Raw genomic sequence first — 24086 nt, 5'->3', positions numbered from 1 at the left:
AAGACACATAGGCAAGTAATTGTTAATTCAGTTTGTTAAGGGCTGTAATAAAGATGTGCCCAGATTGTGATGCTAGGGATACACAGATGAAGAAATACACCTGTGCTAAAAGATCCTACACAGAACATAGAGTAAAACTGAGGGACTCCATAGATTATACCATCATTGTCCACCAATGGTCAAGGTAAAGTCCTTGAGTTCAGACCCTGGTTTATCTCACTAACTCACGTTCAGTACTTTTGTGGAGGTGATCTATAGAAGTACAGCAAAATGCACTTTCTTCAGTATCTTATAGATATACCTGTTTTCCCTCAAAAGCAGAGTTATTTTTGGTAAAGACAGTAAGAGCTTCTTAACTAACTTCATCAACCTTTAGAGAGTAAGGGAGCTGTGGCAGTTTGTTGGCTCATATCTGTTCTGTGTTGGGTTATTTCGCTCCTACTCTACAAACCTACTAAGTGATTTTCTAAGGCTCATGCTATCCAGGCCGATAGAACATCAGCTAATTTCGATTATCATCCCTCTCTGGAGCATGTGACGTCTCTAAGAAGAATTAATTGGGACTGCCTTTTGTCCTTACAGCATTTCTATCAACTACTATAGCACTTCTCTCACTGTGATCAGTAAATGTCAATCCCCCCAAGACTCGGGTCAGGAACTGTGTTTTGTTGATCTCTGGGTGATCAGTCAGTACTTTGCAGATTGCCTGGAACAGACTACCCTTTCAATAATATTTGTTAAATGGATGAATAGTCACAAGTTCTGGTTGTCTAAGGAATTCTATATAGTTAAATTCAAAGTATATCATTCAGAGATAAATAATACCCTCTTAACAACTCAATAACAAAAATTTGGGTTTTCCTTTACCTCTTCATTTTGTCCATGAATTTCTAGCTAGTCAGAAAATCTGGGATTGGGAGAAGATACTTCTTAATTCCTAGAAGGGCAGCCCTCACACTAACTTGCTACCCCCAGGGTCCCAACAATAAGCAAAGCGTGCAGGTGCCTGGGGTCTGATCCTCTCAGGATGCCTATTATGGCCACATACAAACTAGGGCAAGAACAACAGAAAGTTTTCATTTATTGTTATCGGACTTCATTATTTTTATCTGACTTCACAAATGCATTTTCTATTCTTGAGTTCTTCCAAGTTCTAGATTTTTAACATTATTGTACACTTCCTTCGACCTCACCTCCACCCTCATAAAACCTGCTCAATATTTAGTTTATTCCATCTTGATTTCCTATTCTCGAAAGTTCTTCAACGTCCAGCTCAAAGGTCACCTTTCCTAACGCTGCTCCAGGCCTGTCATTCTCTTTGTGTTTCTCGTACTGCACTCATCAATATCATCCGAAGCGTTTGCAACCCTGCCCACCATCTGCAGCTAAAGCGCTTGAAGTTTCCTGAACAATCACGCCCTCTCATTTTCATGCTTTTGCAAGTTCTGTGGCCCTATCACCATTCTTACATTCTCATATCATACAAGTTACCAAACCACTGCAAATGTTGAAATACACTGGTAATTTGTCTCTCTCAATAGACTCTTCAAGCTTGTGGGAAGATACATTTTTACATTTTATAGCCTCTACATCTCACACAGTGCTCAGCAAGCACGTGATGAATGGGCGGATGAATGCTGGAGGGTGTAACTGGCCTAAGATCTTAAGGTAAGATAAAAATAAACACAAGCATGTCGCTTTGGAAAACAGTTTGGCAGTTCCTCAAAATGCTAAACATACAGTTTCCACCTGATCCAGCAATTCCACTGCTGGGGGTATACTAAAGAGAAATGAAAACATGTTCTCACAAAAACTTGTACACAAATGTTCATACCAGCATTTTTCATAATATCTCAAAAGTGAAGACAATGAAAATGACCATCAACTGAATGAATGAACAAAATGTGGTATATCCATACAATGGATTATTATTTAGTAACAAAAAGAAATGGAAGTACTGATACCTGTTACAACAGGCATGAACCCTGAAAATATGCTAAGGGAAAGAAGCCAGACACAAAAGGTCACATAATGTACGATTGTGTTTATATGAAATGTCCAGAATAGGCATAGAAACAGAAAGCAGATCAGTAGTTGCCAGGGGCTGGGCGAGAGAGGGGAGTGGAAGTGATCGCTGATGGGTATGGGATTTCTCTCAGGAGTGATGAAATAATTTATAATTAGCTGGTGGTTATAATAGCATAACTGTCAATATATTAAAAACCACTTAATTGTATACTTTCAAAGGGTGAATTTTATAGTATGTGAATTATATCTCATAGAGCTATTATTAGAAAATGAACACAATAATGAGAATTCTCTATTTGCCCCAGATTTTTAATCACAGGTTTAATCTTTGAAGTCACAACACGACTCTGCTGCCTACAACTTCCTGATCTTCCACATTAATCAATTATACAATTATAGAAATGTTGGAACATTAAAGGATCATTCTAACTTAACCCCTTCATCACCTTACAGGTAAGAAAACCGAGCTCCAAGGATAAATGACTTAAACAAGTTTTAATTAGTAGTAGAACCAGGAGAACTCACTCTTGGTTCAAAGGTTCATCTTTTTTCTTAGTTGAATTGACATTTTCCTTCCTAAAATTCCCAGGTTTTTCTATTTAAAGGAAAAAAAAACATTAAAAGGAAGAAGTAAGGCTTATTTATCTTTCAGATTAAGTCCAATAACTATTACTAGATTGTGGAAACATAGAAAAAATGCTAAGAGAATAAATAGCTGCATCTTTCAGCTTCTATCAGTGAGAAAAGACAATTATTAGTACTTAAAGGCTTTACTCTTTAAGATAATACAACAGAACAATCCACAGTAATCGTTAGGGATAGCAACAAAGACTATTCCTTCCCCTAGGCAATGGAGATAATCAGACACTTAGCAAGGATGCAGCATATCTGAAAATTTGCAGCTTATCCTTCAGAAAGATGTGAGAGTTAACGCACAGGAAAATGCCTTTCAGAATTTCACCTTCTGAAGTTCCGCTTTGAGACTGACTTTTGCGGCCTCTGTCACAGCCAATGGCAGACACAGGTGCAGTGAGAACTTAGTCACTCAGGAGATTTTCTCTGATAGCAAAGCATTTTCTTTGAAGTTCATATTTGTCCTTTTTACCAAGCAGCATTTTTAAAAGGAGGAAATTTTCATTTGTTTACACACACACACACACAAATCATACTAAGTTTCACTGTTGTTAGGGACACTGAATCAATTCCGACTCCTAGGCGCCCCGGTGTAGAACACAGCAGATCCCTGCCCGGTCTTTTTGCTCCATCCGCTCACCTTCCAGCTCTATATCAGACAATGCTCTGCTGCTATTCATAGGGTTTTCATGGCCAATTTTTCGGAAGTGGGCGGCTAGGTCTTTCTTCTGAGTCTGTCTTAGTCTGGAAGCTTCTCCAAAACCTGTCCACTGTGGGTGACCCTGCTGGTATTTGAAATACTGGAGGCATAGCTTTCAAAATCACAGCAACACGCAGCCACCACAGGATGACAAACAACTGATGGTTAGTGTGGTTCCCTGACCGGGAAACGAACCCAAGCCGTGGTGGTGAGAGCACCAAATCAACCACTAGACCAACAGAGCTGGCTAAGTTTCACTGAGGATATAAGGTTTTTTTAAAAAAAAGCATTATTCAATGTTGACTTTCAAAAACTTATTGTACAAAACATCATATAACCTACAGCCAGACGGTACCTCAGTGATTGTGTGGTCCAGCATGTCCCCAGCTGGGGTCCACATGCACCTGAGGATGGCATCTGAAAAGGAGTGTGCAGAGCTGAGGAGGGCAGAATGGAAGGGAAAGAATGGCCATAACAACAGAAATGGTTACGTGCTCAATTTAGTTTAGGAAATTCTAGATTAACTCAATATTTAATAAGTACCAACTATGTGCCAGGCTCTCTACCAGGTGCTAGGCAAAAAAGGCTCATGCCCGGCTTTCTTCGAGCCTCTAACACACTAACGTTACCATGACCATGATGACCACAGGTTCTCGTTTCTGGGACGGTCACAGTTTCTCACTGTCGTTTCTGCATTAATAGCCCTCCCTTTATCCCTGTCATCCTACCTATGACTCTCTAAATTGTGGGGGACAGGGGGGTGAATACAGTCCACAGATTTTCCCAAACTTATACGACCAATGAAACACTTGCGTCTACCTTCCTTCAACCATCTCCTAGGTCAGAGGTCCACAGAACACAGTTCAGGAAATGCTCATCTACTCCATTCCCTTCAGCTCACAGCCGAGGAGACTAAGGACCAGAGAAGTAAGGTGACTCTGCTAGAAAACGGCAGAGATGGAACTACAGCCTGGGCCTCCTGCCTTCGTCTCTGATGGGCTTTCTGATCCATCATGTTGCCATTCTACATCACTCTAAAATCAATTATTAGATAACAAGCATTATATATTTTCTCCTAATACAAAAATAAGTCACCCAATTTTACATCTTTATTTCAATTTAAGTGAAGATCAAGTCCATTTTTTTTTCTTTCTAAATCCTAACTGTAGAATTAACCAAAGACGGAGTCAGTGAGAACACCGCTTGTCGTCAACTCTTCCAGCGTGGACGCCCAGTTCACCTACTTCCTCCTCTCTGCTTCCCCTCCGCTCACTCTCTGATAAGTACAAGGTAACTGATTGCTTCATGTCTCCAATGTGTCCCTGGCCTCACAGGTGTATGTTTGGGGGCGAGAGAGGAGCTAATTTTATCAACCAACAGACTCTCCAGCGCCTACAACAAAGAATTCTGCTGTAATATTTTACTCCCCTTCATGGTTCCAAGTGTCCTTTAGAGTAAAGATACTACTCTCTTGGGCCATTTGGTATCTATGACAACTCTAAAGAGGTTATATTACAATATAATTCCCTTATTCTTTACATGCTCATTTACAAAGGCTATTTTCTGATTCTGGTTGCACCAAAAGACATGGCCCTAAAAGATAATCACACAAAGAATGCTATCTTTAAAAAGTAGTTACTCATTGGGGCTGGCCCAGTGGTGCAGTGGTTAAGTTTGTGCACTCTGCTTCAGCGCTCCAGGGTTCGCAGGTTTGGATCCCAGGTGCAGACCAACTCCCCTCAGGAGCCATGGTGTGGAGGCATCCCACATAAAATAGACAAAGATTGGCACAGATGTTAGCTCAGCAACAATCTTCCCCAAGCAAAAAGAAGAAGATTGGCAACAGATGTTAAGCAAAAATCAGTTACTCACATTTTGGGTCATACATGCCTACTGCTATCTCTAGCTAACTGTTACACATTTTAGGTAACTTAGGTAGTTCTTTTAGAGAAGAGAGAGTGAATGATTATACAAACGTTAAAAAGAAAGCTATTTATAATGAGCTAAGAAATATAAATAGCTCTTTCTAAGGGAGAAAAGAGTAGAAAATACTAGTTAAAACAAGGTTTAAACTCTTGGGAAATTCATTTCTGTACAGTATATCTTTTTGCTCATTACCAAGAAAAGGGAGCTAATATAAATTAAATCTTACTCAGACAAGGTAGCCAGTCAAGTACATGAAAAGAAAATTCCAAGGTGACTAAGGCAGAAGACTATTTCTGGAGAGAACCTGTCCTGGACCTGAGATGGACATGACAATGTCCTTCTCATGTCGGACTCGGCGGCGTAACTGTTTGCAGAGCTCTGACTTTGGGAACACAGTACTCTCTTCTGTGATCAAAAAGGCTTGCCTGTGATAATTTACCATCTGAAGGAATGAACTTTTTCAAGTCTAACCACAGTACTCAGTTAGAACCCCCTGGTCTTTACAAAAAAAGGAATACAGCTATTGATCACATCAAACGTTTTCATTGAGAAGTTGACACGGGTACTCATACAGTGTATTGTGTATCGTGGATGGTCTCAGAAGCTTTCCTGTGTATGAGAAACAGAACTACAGGCCTTTTTGTATAAGTTCCTGTATATCTTGTCCATGCTGTTCTCAAAGATGGGTCGGTGGGATTTCCCTTTATAAGAGGCTGCCCTGTTGGACCAGTATTCACCATCATCCAAATGGAGAGTGCCATGTGGCCGCTGAAATGAGCTATAAGAAGGAAATAAATGATTAAAACAATAGTGAAACTAAACGAGAGGTAGCACTATATAAATCAAATATTTACTGAGTACTTTGTGGGTATGTGATACTCTGAGCTATGAGAAATAACAGACAATAAGGCCTGTGCCTTCAAAGAGTGACACTATTTTCATGAAACAATTATAAAACAATAAAATGAAAATTGTGTATGAGAGTTAAAAAGAAGTCATAGAAGAGAGATAGGTGCAGCATGGTAAAAGCACAGCCAGATAGCATGGTATGGCCTGCAGGAGAATGCTGGGCTTCACGGCAGACGGACCTGGAACTGAATTCCAGCTCAATCCTCTGTAAGCTGTAGGACCGTGAGTAATTTATTTAATTGTCCAGAATCGCAGCTTCCTGTACTATGTTTTTGTAGTATTGTTTTAAAAATCAAAGAGAATATAAGTAAAGTACAGAGTAACATGCTTACCTTGCACAGAGAAGTTATTAAATATGAGGCACTGAACTACTAGGCACTTTATACATATTTATGAAAAAAAACTTACAACCCTCTGAAGTAGTTAATTGTGGAAATTGAGGCTCAGTGAAGTCAAGTGACTTGCCTAAGACTATTCAGCTAGTAAGTGGCAGAATAGAAAGAGATACCATGTCTGTGGCTCTAAGACCCTTTCTACTATGCTATGCTGCTGTTGTCCTCAAGGAGGATAAACAAGGCACAAGAGTCTGTATTTGAAGTGAGAAGGGTCCACTGTAATTTTGAGGGTTTTTAAGAAAAAAACCGAGAGAACAGATAGGAAGCCATGAATTAGACCAGGACTAGGCTAGTTGTAATGGGAATAGAGAAGAAAAGACACCTCTTTCTGAAAGCTTGATAGTACTTTTCTAAACATACCAAATTTACAATTTTATTATCATAAACATTGAGTTCTGGGCTTAACATACCATTTGCTAGAAAGAAAATGGTGACTTTTTCAAAGACTGAGTTCACTGTATTTTTTTAAAATAAATAATTGACCTACTTGAATAAATGAAGTACTCGTTCTAGATAAGACCTCTCAGGCATGTTAGAGATTATGAATTTTGTGCCATATAAAACTGTATATCCTGGCTAGTAAATGCCACAGATATTTTCTTCATATATTTGGAATCTCACTTCATACAATTTCTTCCTTGACTTATCAGTCCCGTGAAGTTACCTCTATTGTCAATTGTGAAACAGGAACTCTTAGAGCTGGTATCTGTAAGAAGAATTTGCTATTTGGCTTGAAGTCAATCTACCACTTGAACACAATAAAATTTGACCATGAGAAAGGCAGGGAGTGGCTACGTTATTCTTAGAGCTTCATACAGTATCAGTGAGAATGTAAAGTAATGGGAACATTTATACACTCGCTTTGGAAAACACTTTGGCATGACTCAGTAAGGCTGAATATGCAACTTTAACCCAATAATTCCACTCCTAGGTACCCCACTGGAATTCTTGCACATGAGTACCAGAAGACATGGATGAACATGTTAATAATAACCACTCTTTGTAATAGAGCTAAGAATTGGGAGCAAACTAAACATCCATCAACATTAGAACAAATAAATCAAACTGTAGTATACGTATATAATGGCATAGTATACAGCAGGGAAAATTAATGATTTCTAGCTACATGTATCAACATGGATGAAACTGAAAAATCAATTGAGTGGAGAAAAGCAAGCTTCAAACAATATACAGTTATAATTACATTTATATAAAGAGTAAAACAAGAAAAATTAAATATTTATTGTTAAGAATAGATATATGTGTGGTATAACTATAAAAAAAGAGAAAGATTAACAGAAAAGTCACAATAACAGTCATTTCTATGGAAAGGGATGCAATTGGTTAGGGGCATAAGGTGGCTTTATAGATATGAGTTGTGCTCTAAGTATTTCTTAAGCTGGATGGTGAGTAAATGGGTATTCATTTATATTATTATTATTATTTAGGATAAACAAACCTTAAATATATTCCTCTGTTACAGCTGACATATGTCACAAAAAGTTTGAAAAAATTCGCTTCCATGTACCATGGCAATAGGTTCCTCCACTTCCTGATGGCTTTGCTAAAATGGGATTCTACCTCTACTTTCTAGCAATATTTACTGGATCCTGCCAAATTTTCTTCATACTTGGTACCACCTCTTTCACAATGGAAAATTTTGAAAATGATGCAGTCTTGGATAACAAAGGTATTTTAAAACATGATTATCATTACTTCTGTCTTGTCCATTCAGCATCAAAGAGTTAATTAAAACAATTTCTAGTAATGTCAGTATAATCTTTAACATTTTTCAAAAGGCCTTGGCCAAGGCTCAATACTATTGCTTCGATATAGTCACCACATTTCTTTCATTAGCTTTGCTCAAGAAGTAGTCTAGTCAACCGAATACAAGTTCTTTCATACAATTTTCACCAAGCCTAACTCCTGTCACTTAAGACAGTTTTCGACAATGTGAGTCAAGTGACGGGGAAATCACACACACAAATTCATTAAATAGAAACATTTCTGCATGTACTTCCTACCTCTGCAAACGTGTCTACCAGCCTAGTCCCCGCATTTGCCTCTCCTCCCCCACACTACATTAGGAGACCCATAGGTTGTATTTTGTTTGGTTGTTTTCTGTTTATTTGTTGTTTTGCAGTAACTATGCACTAATTAATATTTCAAAAAACACAGATATGTTCCTGTCTCTCTGTTGTCCTCATCATCAAATTTACTGTGTACTGATGGCCAGACAATAATGTCCTTTTCTAAACTCTATATTTGCCAGGCTGGTTCTACTACAATAAACCTACTAAACGCGAGCTTGACTTTCTAACACACACCACCACCCAACCCTCAGAAAGGTAAGTAGTGGTAGGGCTGCTAACCTTAATGCTCACTGTGAAGGTTTTTCCAAGATCATCGTAAACCAAATTCCTAATCCCTATCATAAATTATCATATTTAATGTTATCAGGCATAGATTTGCTACTGCTTTGGTTCCAGTAGACAATACCTTCTTTTTTCATGTCTCAAAGCTGCCTTAAAATACCACCTCAGTGGCCTGCAGTGAATAAATAAAATTCAGAAAGCTTTTTAGGAGCAACTGTGAACCTGATAAGGTTCTGTAAAGATCAGTTAAAGTGGCCAAAATAGACATTCTAGTGCTTTTAGGTATTGCAAAATTTGGCAGGGAGTTTATTTCTATTTAAAATTGCAAAATTTTTCAATTTAGTAAATAGCATTATGGTTCTCTGGAGAGAATTTGGGAATTGGTTCAGCCTTGAAGTCTGAATCACAAAACAGAGATGTGAACACAGAACAGGTCCTGATATGGTCCATGGACAGATGCTAGCAAAGAGTATCAGAATCCTAAAAACAACATTTGCTTCCAGACATGGAAGCATTGGCTTTCTAACTAATGAAATAGAAACATATTGAGTCAATTTCGATTTTCCATTACTGGGTATATTAAGTTTAGAATGTGTAAGTGACACTAAAAAGTCTTGTTATAGTAACAAGCTTTTAAAGACTACACTTCTCTATTTTACCCTGTCTCCAACACGCATCCATTCAAAGCATTTAGTAAGTTCCTACTACACTCTACAAAATACTGCATCAGGGCTGTATACCACAAAATGGTTATCTTTAAAGTGGGGATAATATTGTTATTTTATTAAATGCAGTTCACTAGTTTTTAGCAACTTACTCTTGCTGCTTGAATAGGGAGACTTCTATACAATTATGACAATGCTATTAAGAAAAAAAGACAAAAAAGGAGAGAGACCAGGATAATATCTGAGAATTGGACAGTTTCAAATCCTAAGTGTTGATAAGGTATAAATTATAAATTTATTTTTTAAAGCCTAGCCTATATGCAGAGAAGAGAAGGTCTTATGCAGCTTAGTATGAACTAGGACACAAAGGGCATGATAAAAAACAGGGAAAAAAATCGCACGTTGTCATTTATCTTCTTTTATTATTACCAGAAACTATACAGCAAACGTTAAAAGAAGTCTATTCAAATGAATTTACTGAAGAGTAGTTCTTTTGTTTACTTATAGGTCACTTATTTCCTTTCCCTGAGTGAGAATGTGTAGAAAAGAGCCCTTGACAAGAAATAAGGTATAACAGCTTTCATCATTAATTCCTCTGTTGATCCCTTAACTAGAAATGTTATTAAATATCACAATCATAAAATGAGTTTACTTAAGTAATGTCTTAGAGTTTCACCAATGAAACTGATCGTTATTAATAAAGAACTCAATTTCAATATTTAAACTATTTTTTTAAATTGAGCTCCTGATACATGTCAGAGACCTTAATGGGCAATAAAAAACAAAGTAAAACATCTATGACTTCAAGGGGCTCACACTTACAAGAAGACAAGACAGATGTACAATAAAATAGTTATTGTAAGATAAATATTGCTAAGTGAAATTATACATATGAGAGGGAGTGGCAGCATAAAGGAGAAAATGCCTAACAGTCTGTTGAGGTTGTGAAAGGTATTTCAGAAGAGGGAATAACTTGAGCTTAGTCCTACAGAATGAGTAGGCCTTCACTAGATAAGCGAGAAGACAGGGATTATTCTAGGCACCTTATTCTAACAGAACCAAGGCATGAAACCGTCTGGAATATCATGAAATACCAGCTATGTCTGAAAAGGCAACAATGAAGTAAGATTTAACTGTTAAGAGCCAAGTAGAGAATTTTACCCTGGACAGAATAAGGAGCCCACAATGGGAAGACACAGAAGGGATTTCTACCAAGAGTGGGAGATTGAATTAGGATCACTCTAAAGTCTCCTTAACCACAAATATTATTTTTAGTATATGTCTTGGTAAAGGGGACAAGTGGTCTTTACGTAAAAACACAAAAATAGTATTTTAAACTGATATTTTAAGTCATCCCTCTGGTTTCACTAATTCAGTTTGAACTTAATATAATTATCATCTCCATAGAGAACATCCCATTGGTTTTCGTTGTGCTTTTCTGAATCCCCTACCAGACACCCAGTAAAAAGAAACAGACGTAAAACTGACCTAATGTGGAGTATAGCCAGAATACTTCAGAGCATTTTCATGTTTTACCCAGTTAAATAAAATAATAAACATTTTTTATTCCTAAAGTCAGTTATCACTAAAGCTTAAACAATCACAGCTGATAAATGCAATGTACATCTAGATCATAAGATGAAGTACTGAGTCTTGGGCATAATTTTTGCTGAGAAAAACATGAAAGAAATAATTTCTACCTCTTTCTTAATATTCTCTACTTGATGAGTCACTGTCATTATACTTCCCTTTAATTCTGTAAACATGGTTTCCTTTAGTCGTTGAACATAGCTGCTAAACCCAATATCTGGGCCTCCTCAGAGACAGTTTCTAGTAACTCATTTTTTATGTGCATGGGTCACACTTTCCCATTTCTTTGCATGTTTCATAATTTTTTGTCGAAAATGACATTTAAGATAAAAATGGCAGCAACTCCAGATTCTGACCTCCTTAACAGAGTTGTTGTTTTTGATTATTTGTTTAGTGACTTCCCTGGACTGATGCTGTGGAGTCTGTTTCCCTTGCACCGTGTAGTTGTGGTATCTCTTGTTCTTCTTCCTTTTTTTGAATTATTACTTCTATTTTTAAGCCTAGCCTCCTGGGTGCTGCCCTGGGTCAGTACAGCTTTGTGGCCAGCAAATGGTTGGTCTGAGTCAATAAGCCTATAAGGCTTCCACGTTTTGCCAATGGATCTGTGTGTGGCTTGGGGAATATACTCAAAGTTCATCCAGTTTTTTTTTTTTTTTTTCCTTTTTATCCCCAAAGCCCCCGGGTACATAGTTGTATATTCTTCGTTGTGGGTCCTTCTAGTTGTGGCATGTGGGACACTGCCTCAGCGTGGTTTGATGAGCAGTGCCATGTCTGCACCCAGGATTCGAACCAACGAAACACTGGGCCACTTGCAGCGGAGCGCGCGAACTTAACCGCTCGGCCACGGGGCCAGCCCCAAAGTTCATCTAGTTTATAAGTCTGCCCTGGATTCTACTTTCTGCATTCACAAGGCCTCACATTCAGCCATGGACTAGTGGCCCCCTAAGACTCTCTCCAGTTGTTCCTGAACATATTTTCAGCTCTATGCATACACATAACATTCTAGACTATCAGGGATAAGTAGAACTTGTATCAAGGCCAACTTTGGCTATACTGTCCCTGGATTTTTGTTGTCTGCCCCAACAAGCAGTTATACCTCAAGCCTTCCCTTATCGTTTGCCAGTGGGATCATTATTGTTTCCATTAATCCCCCTGCACATGGAATTTCCCACGCTCTGCTTCATATAAAGGCAGTCCCCTCTGGCAGCAGAGCTGCCAGTTTTTCAGCATGACTGCCCCAGTAGAACTTTTGTGCCAAGGATACGGGGGATGGAGGATGGGGTTGGGAGCTCTAGGCAAAATGCCACAGACTCCTACTGCTCTTATTGATGTTCAGTAGATTTTCTTGATAAACACTTCTCAATTTGTTATATGCCTTGGGTCATTTTCCAGAGTCCTTTAATTGTTTTTGACAATTCTGTCTAGTTTTGTTGCTGCTTTTGAGGATTTGCTGAGCTCCTCATTCAGCCATTCCAGAAGTCTATGAAGACTTCCTCTTGACCCCTGTGTCAATAGGCATCCGCAGAGGGATGATATTAAGTCAAGAGCCCAAGCTCTCTCTTGACTTCTGCTGATGGAAGCCTTAAAGCAAGGAAGTGAGTGATTACTTTGAGTGTGAGTTCTCTCACCTCTGGGATGGAAAGTAGAATGGGAGTGACTTCTTTGCCTAGTACATAATAAGACTTGGGGATAAAACTAAAATAGCATCCTGATCATTTCAGTAGCTTCTGGAGCTAATATCAAAGGGGCTCTTATGAAAGGTCTTGAAGGACTGACCACTCTGTCCTACTTGGTCCAAGTATTTACATAAGAGAAGTGGCAAGGATTATAAAGTAATCTCAAAATGTGTAAGCAGAACTTTCCTGATACTCTGCTTAACTCTCTCACTTGAGAGGTATCAAAACAAAAGCTTAGCCATTAACATTACTCGATGAACTGGAAGAAGAACCAATACTGAGATTCACTGCAAACTTCAAACAGAGACCAATGCTTTTCATAAACACTACCTGCATTAGAATCATCCATGATAATTCTTAAAAGGCAGATTTCTAGGTCTCACCCTTTTATGTAAGAAAGCAGAATCTATGGGGGTAGAAATCTATATTTTTAAGAAGCAACCAAGTAATTACCATGCATAAAAAGTTTGAAAATCAGACCCTTTCCTTTATCAGCCCTACTCACGTCTCACTCAAATCAGAATTAATTATATGGATTAAGAACCCAAAATTGGGATGCTAATCCATATAGTAGCAATCTAGGGAACAGAGCTTTAAGTAAGAACTATAAAGGGGAAAAATCCTTCTTCCTCAAGGTGTGCACTTTCTTGGACCTTTCTTTTCCTGTTTGGATTGCTTCTGCTTCAAACTCACCTATAATATACTGCTTACCTTGATGAGAGGCCCAGGTTGCCTCTTGGTTGGAAAGCAGTAACTTTGGGAAGGGAGTTCACACTTACACCCTGTGTAAGGGGCAAAAGGACAAGTCCTCGCATGTTCGTAGAATGTCTAGTCTAGCTTACCAGGGTAAAGATCAGAGATTTCAGTCCAAAACCCCAGTTAGCAATAAAACATAGTCTATTATCTGGAGCTTTTTTCTTATACTTGTTTCTCAGGAAACTCAGGAAGGTGGAAGCATTATGGCAATCAGTGGTATAGCATCAAAGAATTTAGAGAAACTTTAGTTATATAAACTCATAATTTACATTCACTTTTTAATACCATATTTTGTGGCAATTGACACAGAGCTTTCAAAAGTCTTCATGAGATTTGCTAGTATAATCTTGTAAAAATTTTATTATTACTAAATTTCTGAAATCTTAGACTAAAAGAACAGAATTTCTCTTGTGTTATTAAAAAACGTTTATTCATGGTCTAAAATTACGGAAATTGTTGTTTGGATGAGAATAAATACATCTTGAAGTAAGCCCTGGATATGTGGATTTGTAGGGTAGGCATTACCTACCATTAAGTAGGATGAAAGGCCTCACCATTAGTTGACTATATTTCTTTTCATTGATAAGTTTCAGTAATGTAAACATGAAAATATTTTAATAGGATTTTATATAGTTAAAAATAATTACAAAGAAATAATTATTAGTCTGAGTTTAAATTTCCCACAAATCCAGCAGATTAAAAAGTAGGTTATCTTTATACCAACTAGGAGAAAGATCTCTATACCCTGAATTAATCAAGCTCTTACCTGTACTCTGGGTCACTGTCATAGGCAGAGTCTCTGTAGAAAAGACCTCTCTTCAGTTCTAGTTCGTCTTCTTTCTCTGGGTCTCTCTCATCCTGCAAAATTTAAAGATTTCCATTAATTGAATTTATAATTAAAATGATGCCTACGTTTCTTTGGGAAATGCTCTCCCTCTCCTCCATTATAAGAAATTGAATTAAATGCTTGGATTTCTTAGGAAATAGAAAGGTAAGTGAGGATTTATTATTCTGTTCAATAAAACTAATATAGTCTTATAATATTTTTGCTAATACTGCTTATCAAAGACTAGACACCCAGTAGATATTTCCTGCCTGTATCAACGAATGAACAGAAATGAACACTGTGTCACGGTATGTAGTAAGATGTATAGTAATGTCATACACACTGTTTGTGAACTCCTAAAATATTGTACCTGCACTCTGAAGAATAAGTATTTGGGAAAACTATGTAGATGTAAGCATTCTCACATGTACCTATGACTTAGAAAGGAAATGACTGAGACTTATCACTCACAAGCCAAAACACAATAACAAACCACAAGAGGCAAAAATGAAAGGCACAGTAGCTGGAATCAAAGTACATGGCTGCTCCTCCTTCTATGGGCAGCCTGTCCTTAATTTCTAACAGACACATTCAAGGGCACAGGAAGTAGGATTCCAAAGACACAGCTTTGTAAACTATATCATTCACAGTAATTATGTTCTCATGTATGGTAATTTTTATAGAATTTAGTATCATATATCTTTCTCAACTACTAGTCAGTGCCCTTGTTACTTTGTCAAACAAGAACAGAAATAAAGAGAACTAACAAAAGGAACTAGTAAGCTCAAGTAGATTGCTGTAAGGATTAGTATTAATAAGGGGTTTGTTCACTTTATATAAGAAATTAGCTGAACAAAAAATTATGAAGAAAAATGATTTAATAAATTTGCTGATAGCATGAGACTTGGAAGAGAGCAGAGCATTCAGTCAAAAAATGTAAGCAACTGATAGTTAAGCAAATTTAAAAATCACAGAAAATGTGAATATTTATAATTACTATAGCTTTTAGGTGAACTGAAGTCTTTTACCATTATGAAGTAACGCTGTTTATTTCTATACATGCTTTTTCCCTTAACTTTTTTTGTTTACTATTAATATAGCTACTATAGCTTTCTTTTAGTTATTGCTTGGATGGTATATATTTGTCCTTTTATTTTCAACCTTTCCTTATTATTAAGTTTATATCTTTTCCTTAAATAGCATATAGCACGATGCTGCTTATTTTTGTCCAGTCTGATAAGTCAATGAAGTGGGGCATTTACTATATTAACATCTCAGAAAAGGTAACTGCCTGTAACGAGCGCAAAAGACTCTACAAAAGAAAGTGTAAGAAATAAAAAACAACGTAATATGTTTTCAATCTTCAGAATTATGTTACAAGAAGAACTGAATGAAAGAGATGGAAATGATGACTTTTAAAATTCTATCTATATTTTACATCTATATTTTATATATTTTAAATTATATCTATATTTTTAAGTGATATAAGACATAAACATAAATCAACATTCCTTGTTTGATTTTGTCAATACAGTTGAAAAAAATTAATTTTTGACCAGGAGTAATAAAAAAATGTTGACTAAATTTTAAAAGTTTATATAAGAAAAAATATATAAAAGTACCTTTACGAAAATCTGAACCTCAATTATTCACTAAGTAAAATCCCTATTTTGAGTGGCGTCCTTCTATCCTAGACTCTGAGGACAGTAGATGACTAAGACATGGTTCCTGCACCCATGTGGAACAAGGTTTGTTTGTTCTATGAAGCTTTATGGGTAGAATGGGTCAAAGGGTGGAATTATTAGGAAACATAGTAAAGGACAAAGTAAGGAGGAACTGTCTAATTAACGGAGCATTCTAAAAACAAAATGGCTGTCTTAAGAGGGAGTAAGATCACAATCACTAAAACTATTCATGCAGAGCATGGATACCCATCCAGGTCAAGGATGTCATGGAGGGGAATTCTGCCCTGAGATAAAAAAAAAAAGGACTAGATGACCTTCATGGTTACTCCTTTCAAATTTTAAGAGTATATTTTGTGACATTTTGTATATATTCAAAACACATATCTCTAATAAGAGTCCTTGTATAATCTTTTTTTTTTAAGGTCAAGTTATATAAGCAAAGCAAGAAACATCACACCTTATTATAAGCTATTAACTATGGGTAAAGCAAGCATTTGAAGAGATGTATCATTCTTGTTAGTGCCAGCAAATACATTCCTGGGGCACGGAGAAGAGTCCCCTCTTATTCCTCACCAACATTCCCATTTGCCCACATGTAAATACAGAAAAAGATGGATGACACCAACATTTGTTGAGATCCTTCAAGATATCTAGGACTGAGTTAGGTACCTTTTAAGCCCTCAACCTTATGAAAAAGGTACTGAAAAATTAATAATTTGTCCAAAGACACAAGTTATTAAATGGAAGAGCTGGACTTTAAACCCAGATCTAACCTGATTTACATTATACTGCCTCCTAGAATGCAAATAAGCTGGACTATGAAACCAAACCCTCCATCCCAAGCCATTGTATTATTCTCCTCCATGCAAATTAGGCTCAAACTCTTTCGGCTGATATCTAGTTATTTTTTTTAGTGAGGGTATTCTGAAATAATATAGCCTGGAAGAAACTTTCAGGATTTCCATGAAGAAATGTCTTTCTTTCAGCAAAAGTCATTAAGAAAATGAAACATTATTAAAAGCAGCTCTGGGTTCCCCTTCCCTAAAACTGGCAGTAAGCTGGATGTTCTCTCGAGATTCCCTTCATCAGTGATCACTACTTTACACATGTAACTGACATCACACTTAGAATATGCCTGGGACAAAGAAATAAAAGGTATCCACTCATGCTTGCTAATTGGAAATTTTAGGACAAAAGTGGTTAAATAGTCTAAGACAAAGCCAGAACTAAAATGCAGTGATCTCACTAATTACGTCATATTTAAGGAAAACATGCATCTGTCATTCTCAAATGAAATTCTCATGTATAGTTAAAATAACTGTAAGATGTGTTTCATTGCTATCAAATTCGAAACATTATTTATAATCAGTTGTGTACAAGGACAAGAATTCAAATAGAATTTGATCACTAGTTCTAATTTGCATTATTACCCTGGACAAATCACTTAAACCTAATGGCTTTAATTTCCTAACTCATAACCTAGAGAAAATTTAGGTAGAGTTGCTCAAAGTCACAAAGATAAGAAGTTGCAGAGCTGGCCTTGAACTCAGGTTTTTCTAATTCTATAACCTGGTTTATATTACACATGTAAGAAAGTCTAGGGGGCCAGCCCCATGGCCGAATGGTTAGGTTCGCGCACTCCTCTTCGGTGGCCTAGGGTTTCACTGGTTTGGATCCTGGGGGTGGACACAGCATGGCTCATCAAGCCATGCTGAGGTGGTGTCCTGCATAGCACAACCAGAAAGACCTACAACTAGAATATACAACTATGTACTGGGGGGCTTTGGGGAGAAGAAGAAGAAAAGAAAGAAGATTGGCAACAGATGTTAGCTCAGGTGCCAATCTTCAAAAAAAAAAAAAAAAAACAAAATAACACCAAGAAAAAACATCAAGTTAAAAAAAAAAAAGAAAGTCTAAAGGGAAGAACACTTAAATGGTAATTTTGACAAATTGTTGGAGGTGTAGTGTGAAAAAGCAAGTGTGATGGTTAATTTTATGTGTCACCTTGGCTCAGCCATGGTGCCCAGATATTTGGCTAAACATTATTCTGGATGTTTCTGTGAGGCTTTTATGGATGAGATTAACATTTAAATTGATAGATTTTGAATAAAGCAGTTCTCCCTCCTCAATGTGGGTGGGCCTCATCCAGTCCGTTGAAGGCCTTAGCCTTAACAGAACAAAGACTGACCTTTCCCAAGGAAGAAGGAATTCTGCCAGCAGACTGCTTTTGGATTAGAACTGTAACTCTTCCCTCAGTATCTAGCCTGCTAGCCTAGCCTATCAGAGTTTGGACTCATCCAGCCTCCACAATGGGGTGAGCTTTAAAATTTCTCTCTCCACACACATACACATATACATCCTGTTGCTCCTGTGCTTCTGTTTCTCTGGAGAACCCTGACTAATACAGCACGAGCACGAGAAATTCCTGCAGCATATTAGCTGGAGACTTCAACACTTCACTTTAATGACAGAGAGAACAATCAGACGGAAGATCAGCAAGGAAGCAGAAGACTTGAACAACACGGTAAACCAAGTAGACCTAACAGACATCTATACAACACTCTACCAGACGACAGCAGAAAATACATTCTTCTAAAGTACACAAGGAACATTCTCCAGGAGAGACCACATGTTAGACCATAAAATGAGTCTCAATAAATTTAAAAGGAATGAAATCACACAAAGTATGCTATCTGGCCACAATGAAATAAAATTAGCAAATTAAACCCATTATTCAAAACTTTCTCACAAAGATGGGATTATTTAGAAGATTTAAGAGATAAATAATCTTACACAAACTCTTCCACAGAATCTTGGGGATATTTCCCAACTCTTTTTTATGAGGCCAGCCAACACTTGAAGGGGACACTACAAGAAAGGGAACTTACAGACCAATCATTGTCATTAACTTAGGTGCAAAAATCCTAGGTAAAATATTGGCAAATTGAAACCAGTGATATATAAATATTTTAAATTATGACCAAAAGTTTTGTTCCAAGCATGCAAGCAGGGTTTCACACTTGAAAATCAGGTAAGTAATTCATATTAAAATAAGGAGAAAGTGCACATAATCACCTCAACAGATGCAATGTGATAAAACTCATACATTTATAATAAAAAATTTTTAAAAACTTAAATAAGGAAAAGAAGAAACTTCTGTAATCTGACAAAAAATACCCATAAAACACCTACAGTAAGCATCATACTTAATGTTACATTATAAAAAGCTTTCCTCTCTGGATGGTGAACAAGACAGGAATGCCCTCTATCATCGCTTCTGTTTCATATTGTTTTGGAATCCCTAGTGTAATAAGCCATGAAAAAGAAATAAAATAAAGATTAAAGAGGGAGAAATAAAAATATCATTATTTTCAGGTTATATTATTATATATATAAATATCCCAAAACTACCATCTATTAACATTAATATGTGAACATAAGGAAGTCAGTGGATACAAGGTCACAGTACAAAAGTCGATTATAGTCATCACGCCAAGAACAAATAGAAGATAGAATTTTAGAAGATAGAATTTATAATAGCATAACAATATCAAACATTTAGGGATAAATCTACTGAAAGATGTGCGAGACTCCTAAAATTAAAACTATGATATAATTGTGAGAAATTAAAGATCTAGATTTTAAAAAATATAATTTTTGTAGATTTAAAGACTCAATATTGATAAGATGTTAGTTTTCCCCTAATCAAAACACAGATTCAAAGTAATCCCGATCAAAATCCTAGCAGTTTTTTTAAAACTGACAAGCGGATTCTGGAATGCAGATGGAAATTCAAAGAATCAAGAACAGCCACAGCAATCTGCAAGCACGAACAAAGCTGAAAGACTTATGTCATTAGACTTCAAGAGTTACTATAAACCGACAGCAATTGAGAAAGCATGGTATTAGTACAAAATTAGACAAACCAATGAAACAGAAGCTAATCCAGAAACAGACTTACATATATACAGTCCCAATGGAATAAAACAGAATCCAGGACTATCTCCATGTAAGTGCAGTCAGGAAAAGAATGGTCATTTGAAAAAAGATGCTGGATCATAACCATATGGGGAAAAAATAAACTGTGACCCAAATCTCACATTATATACACAAATCAAATCCACATGCATGGTAGATCTAATGTGAAAGGCAACCTAATAAAAGATTTTCAAAATAGAAGAATATCTTCAGAACCACTGTTAGCTAAAAGTTTCCTTCACGTGGTAAAGAAAGCACTAACCAAAGGGAGAGGACAACTGGACTACACTAAATTAAGAATTTCTATTCACAAAAGGGTATTTACTAAGAAAATAAACATGCAAGTCACAGATTGGAATATATTCATAATACAAAACTTGCTCCTCAGAAAACATCCAGGAATGACAATGAAAGATCTTAGGAGACATATGGCAGACAGAGAAGTCTAACATGTGCTTTCTGAGAAGCATTACAGATGCCAAACCAGATAAATACAAAGAAAATCACACCTTAAGTATATAATATTAAACTGCTGAAAATATACCACAAAGAAAAAACTCATAAAAATTGTTAGAGAGGGGCTGGCCCAGTGGGGTAGTGGTTAGTTCACACACTCCACTTCAGTGGCCCGGGGTTCACAGGTTCAGATTCCAAGTGCAGACCTACACATTGCTCATCAAGCCAAGCTGTGGTGGCAGCATCCCACATACAAAATAGAGCAAGACTGGCACAGACATTAGCTCAGGGCCAATCATCCTCATCAAAAAAAAAAAAAAAAAAAAGTCAGAGAAGGAAATTCTATGAAGATATTAGTGACAGAGTGTAGCAGGCAGAATAATTTTTCCTAAAGATGTCCATGCCTTAATTCCCAGAACTAGTGAATATGCTACCTTACATAGCAGTAGAGAATTTTGCAGATTTGATTAAGGTTAAGGATCTTGAGAAGGGGAGATTACCTTGGATTATTTTGGCAGGCCCAATCTAACCAAATGAGTTCTTAAAGACAGGGAAACCTTTCCTAGCTGTGGTCAGACAGAGTGAGATGAGACTAAGAATAAGGGTCAGGGAGACGGCAATGCTGCTGGCTTTGGACATGGAGGAAAGCAGTCTCAAGCCAAAGTGGGTGGTCATCAGAAGCGGAAAAGGCAGGGAAATGGTCCCTCCCCTGGAAACTCTAAAAAGAAAACAGCCCTGCTGAGACCTTGATTTTAGCCCAATGAGATCCATATCAGACTTCAGGTCTATAAAAATTTAAGATAATCAATTTAAGCCACTAGGTTTGTGGTAGTTTGTGATGGAGACAATAAAAAACAAATACACGGAAGTGCAAGTCCGCTCATAAAAACATACAGAAATTGTTTTTAATTTAGATGGAATAATTCATGGCAGACCAATACTCCGGCTGAAAACTAGAAAAGCCAGAAAAAATAATTGATATTTTTTAAACTATTAGAAAGGTGCAGAAACAATGAAAACTAGAGATACTAAAATTTCAGAGGCAATAACCTTTTAGAGGTGGACTGATGACCTGCACCTCCATTTTTCCTCAGAGCATTTGCACATGCTGAGCATGGGCTAGAGGCTGAGAACCAAGGCTTGAGTTAGGACAAGCGTCATTGCTGTGATAGTGAGAAACCAACGAAGCTTTTGATGACTATATGAGAGTGGAGTGATGAAAATGGAGTTTTATGAAGCCTTAGATACACAGCCAATTTATCAGTCATGACATTTATTGACTTATGAAACTGCATGGGACTAGAGTGTATAAAACTAACCCAATACATCTGAAAACAGAGCGGATATTCCTACAGTCTCATGGTGCTTAAGAGATAAAGATCTACCAGGGCAACAGGTCCTGAAAACACAAAAAGCAAAACTTCTGGAGGCAGTGCTCACACTTAAGGACCTGTAAGTATTTTTAAACTGGAGACACTTGACAATCTGGGACCAGCTAGGCTAAAAAATCTGGTCTTGGCTCAGGCAAAGACTATTTCTGAGGACTGAGCATCAGCAGAATTTTTTGTGAATCATACCAGACTAGAGTTGTAAAACTGAAGACTAGAAGAGCCTCAAACACATAAAAGGTCCTTGTCAAGATATTTGCCAAATTCTGAAGTTATGCCAGGTTGGGGACAACAAACTAATCCAAAAACGACTCAAAATAAAAGAACCATGCCGTACAACCAGATGGTACTTAAAAGACAAATATCCATCAGGAAGAAAGACTTTGATAACACAGAAGGTGAGAGCTGAAAGCCCTGAAAAGTAGTGAACAGACACTTGACCAATTGCAACCACATTTCCCTGAGGGTGCCTGACTTCTGAGAGCATCTGGAACTGGCCTTAGAGATGGTGCCGGTGGACAGAGAAACCAGCAGACATCTTGGTGACTATGCAGAACTGGTGTCACAAAAACAGAGACTAGAAGGGACTCAAATACATGAATAATTTCTGAAGCTTCCTGGTGTGGAAAGTAAGGAACTAAGCCTAAAATCTCTGACAAGCAGGACAGAAGTTGCCTTAGTTTCTTGATACTGAGAAGATAAAGACCTAAAAGGCTCTAACCTGAAAACACTAGAGGCTAGTGCCCAAAAAAGAGGGCTGAACTGAGATTTAGTTAAAGTTTAATTAGGGTAAACTGAGATTTATCAAAACATCAATACAGCCTCAACCCAGTTTGGTCACTTTTGACTCAAAGTTATCAGCCCCTGATGCTACCTGTCTAGTAGAGGAAATAATCACCTGGAAAAATCTAAAGTTCTTTTAACATAATATCTAGAATTAATTACAAAATAAGTGGTAAACAGAGTCAGGACAATATGACTGGTAAGCAAGAGTAACAAGACAAAGGAAGCAGATCACAAATGTAATCTAGGTATTGGAGTTAAGAGACAAGTACTTTAAAGTAACTATGATCAATATGTTTAATAAAGATGAAAAGTTACACAAAACAGACATAAGGATAGAGGATTTCCAAAAGATTTGCATCTATAAAAATGAATCAAAGAGAAATTTTACATTTAAAAATTAAATAGTTGAAATAAAAAATTTAATAGATGGGTTTAATAGCACACTGGAAACAGTAGAAGCCAAATCAATGAACTAGAAGATAGGTTCATAGGAAATGTTCACAATAAAAGAGAAAACATAATGATAAATACAGAAAGAAATGCAAGAAACTTGTGGGAGACAATCAAAAGGTATAACAGATGCAACTGGACACCCAAAAAGTAAGGAATAAAGAATCAGTCACACAGCATATTTGAAGAGATACTGGGCTAGAATTTTTCAAAATAATTTAAGTCATGAATTTACAGATTCAACAACCTCTGAGCATCCTGAGCAGAGTTAATACATAAAACCAAAACTTTGAAAGACAAAGATAAGAGTAAATATTAAAAGAAGGCAGAGGTAAAGGACATTACCTTCAAAGGAGCAAGGGTAAAACTGATCACAGACTTCTCAAGGAAATGATGGAAGCTATAAGATAATGAAGTAACCTTTTTCTTTTTGAGGAAGATTAGCCCTGAGCTAACATCTGCCACCAATCCTCCTCTTTTTGCTGAGGAAGAGTGGCCCTGAACTAACATCTGTGCCCATCTTCCTCTGTTTTATATGTGGGATGCCTGTCACAGCATGGCTTGACAAACATTGCACAGGTCCGCACCTGGGATCTGAAATGGTGAACCCTGGGCCACCAAAGTGGAACACACGAACTTAACCGCTACGACACTGGGCCAGCCCTGAAATAACATTTTTAAAGCACAGGAAGAAAACCATCTGCCAACATGGAAATCTATACCCAGTGAGAAAAAGTCCTTCAAAGATTTAGTAGATATGTAAATAAATAATAAATAATAAGTAAATAAAAATGAGAAAAATTTCCAACAGCAAGCCTGCACCAAAGAACACTAAAGGAAATTCTTTAGGCAAATGGGAAATGA

The 24086-nt window shown here is 37.0% G+C and overlaps 1 protein-coding gene across 3 annotated transcripts in view; it reads right to left on the bottom strand.

The window, feature by feature from the left end:
* Window positions 1-2231: 2231 nt before the first annotated feature.
* The window catches only part of SPATA6 (spermatogenesis associated 6), a 123574-nt gene continuing 101719 nt past the window's right edge, over window positions 2232-24086 (bottom strand). For 2 of the 3 annotated variants that reach the window (XM_014845249.3, XM_044770748.2), the window contains exons 12-13: window positions 14420-14511; window positions 2232-6065 (exon numbers count right to left, since the gene is read on the bottom strand). In XM_014845249.3, the coding sequence (XP_014700735.3) occupies window positions 5885-6065; window positions 14420-14511 (273 nt within the window). In that variant the 3' untranslated portion in view covers window positions 2232-5884. The remainder of the gene's footprint in view (window positions 6066-14419; window positions 14512-24086) is intronic. The other variant, XM_070509981.1, reaches the window with a different exon arrangement.

The sequence above is a fragment of the Equus asinus genome, chromosome 5, assembly GCF_041296235.1.
Source record: "Equus asinus isolate D_3611 breed Donkey chromosome 5, EquAss-T2T_v2, whole genome shotgun sequence".
In the NCBI taxonomy this organism is placed as follows: domain Eukaryota; kingdom Metazoa; phylum Chordata; class Mammalia; order Perissodactyla; family Equidae; genus Equus; species Equus asinus.
This window is presented reverse-complemented; position numbering and strand designations above follow the sequence as displayed.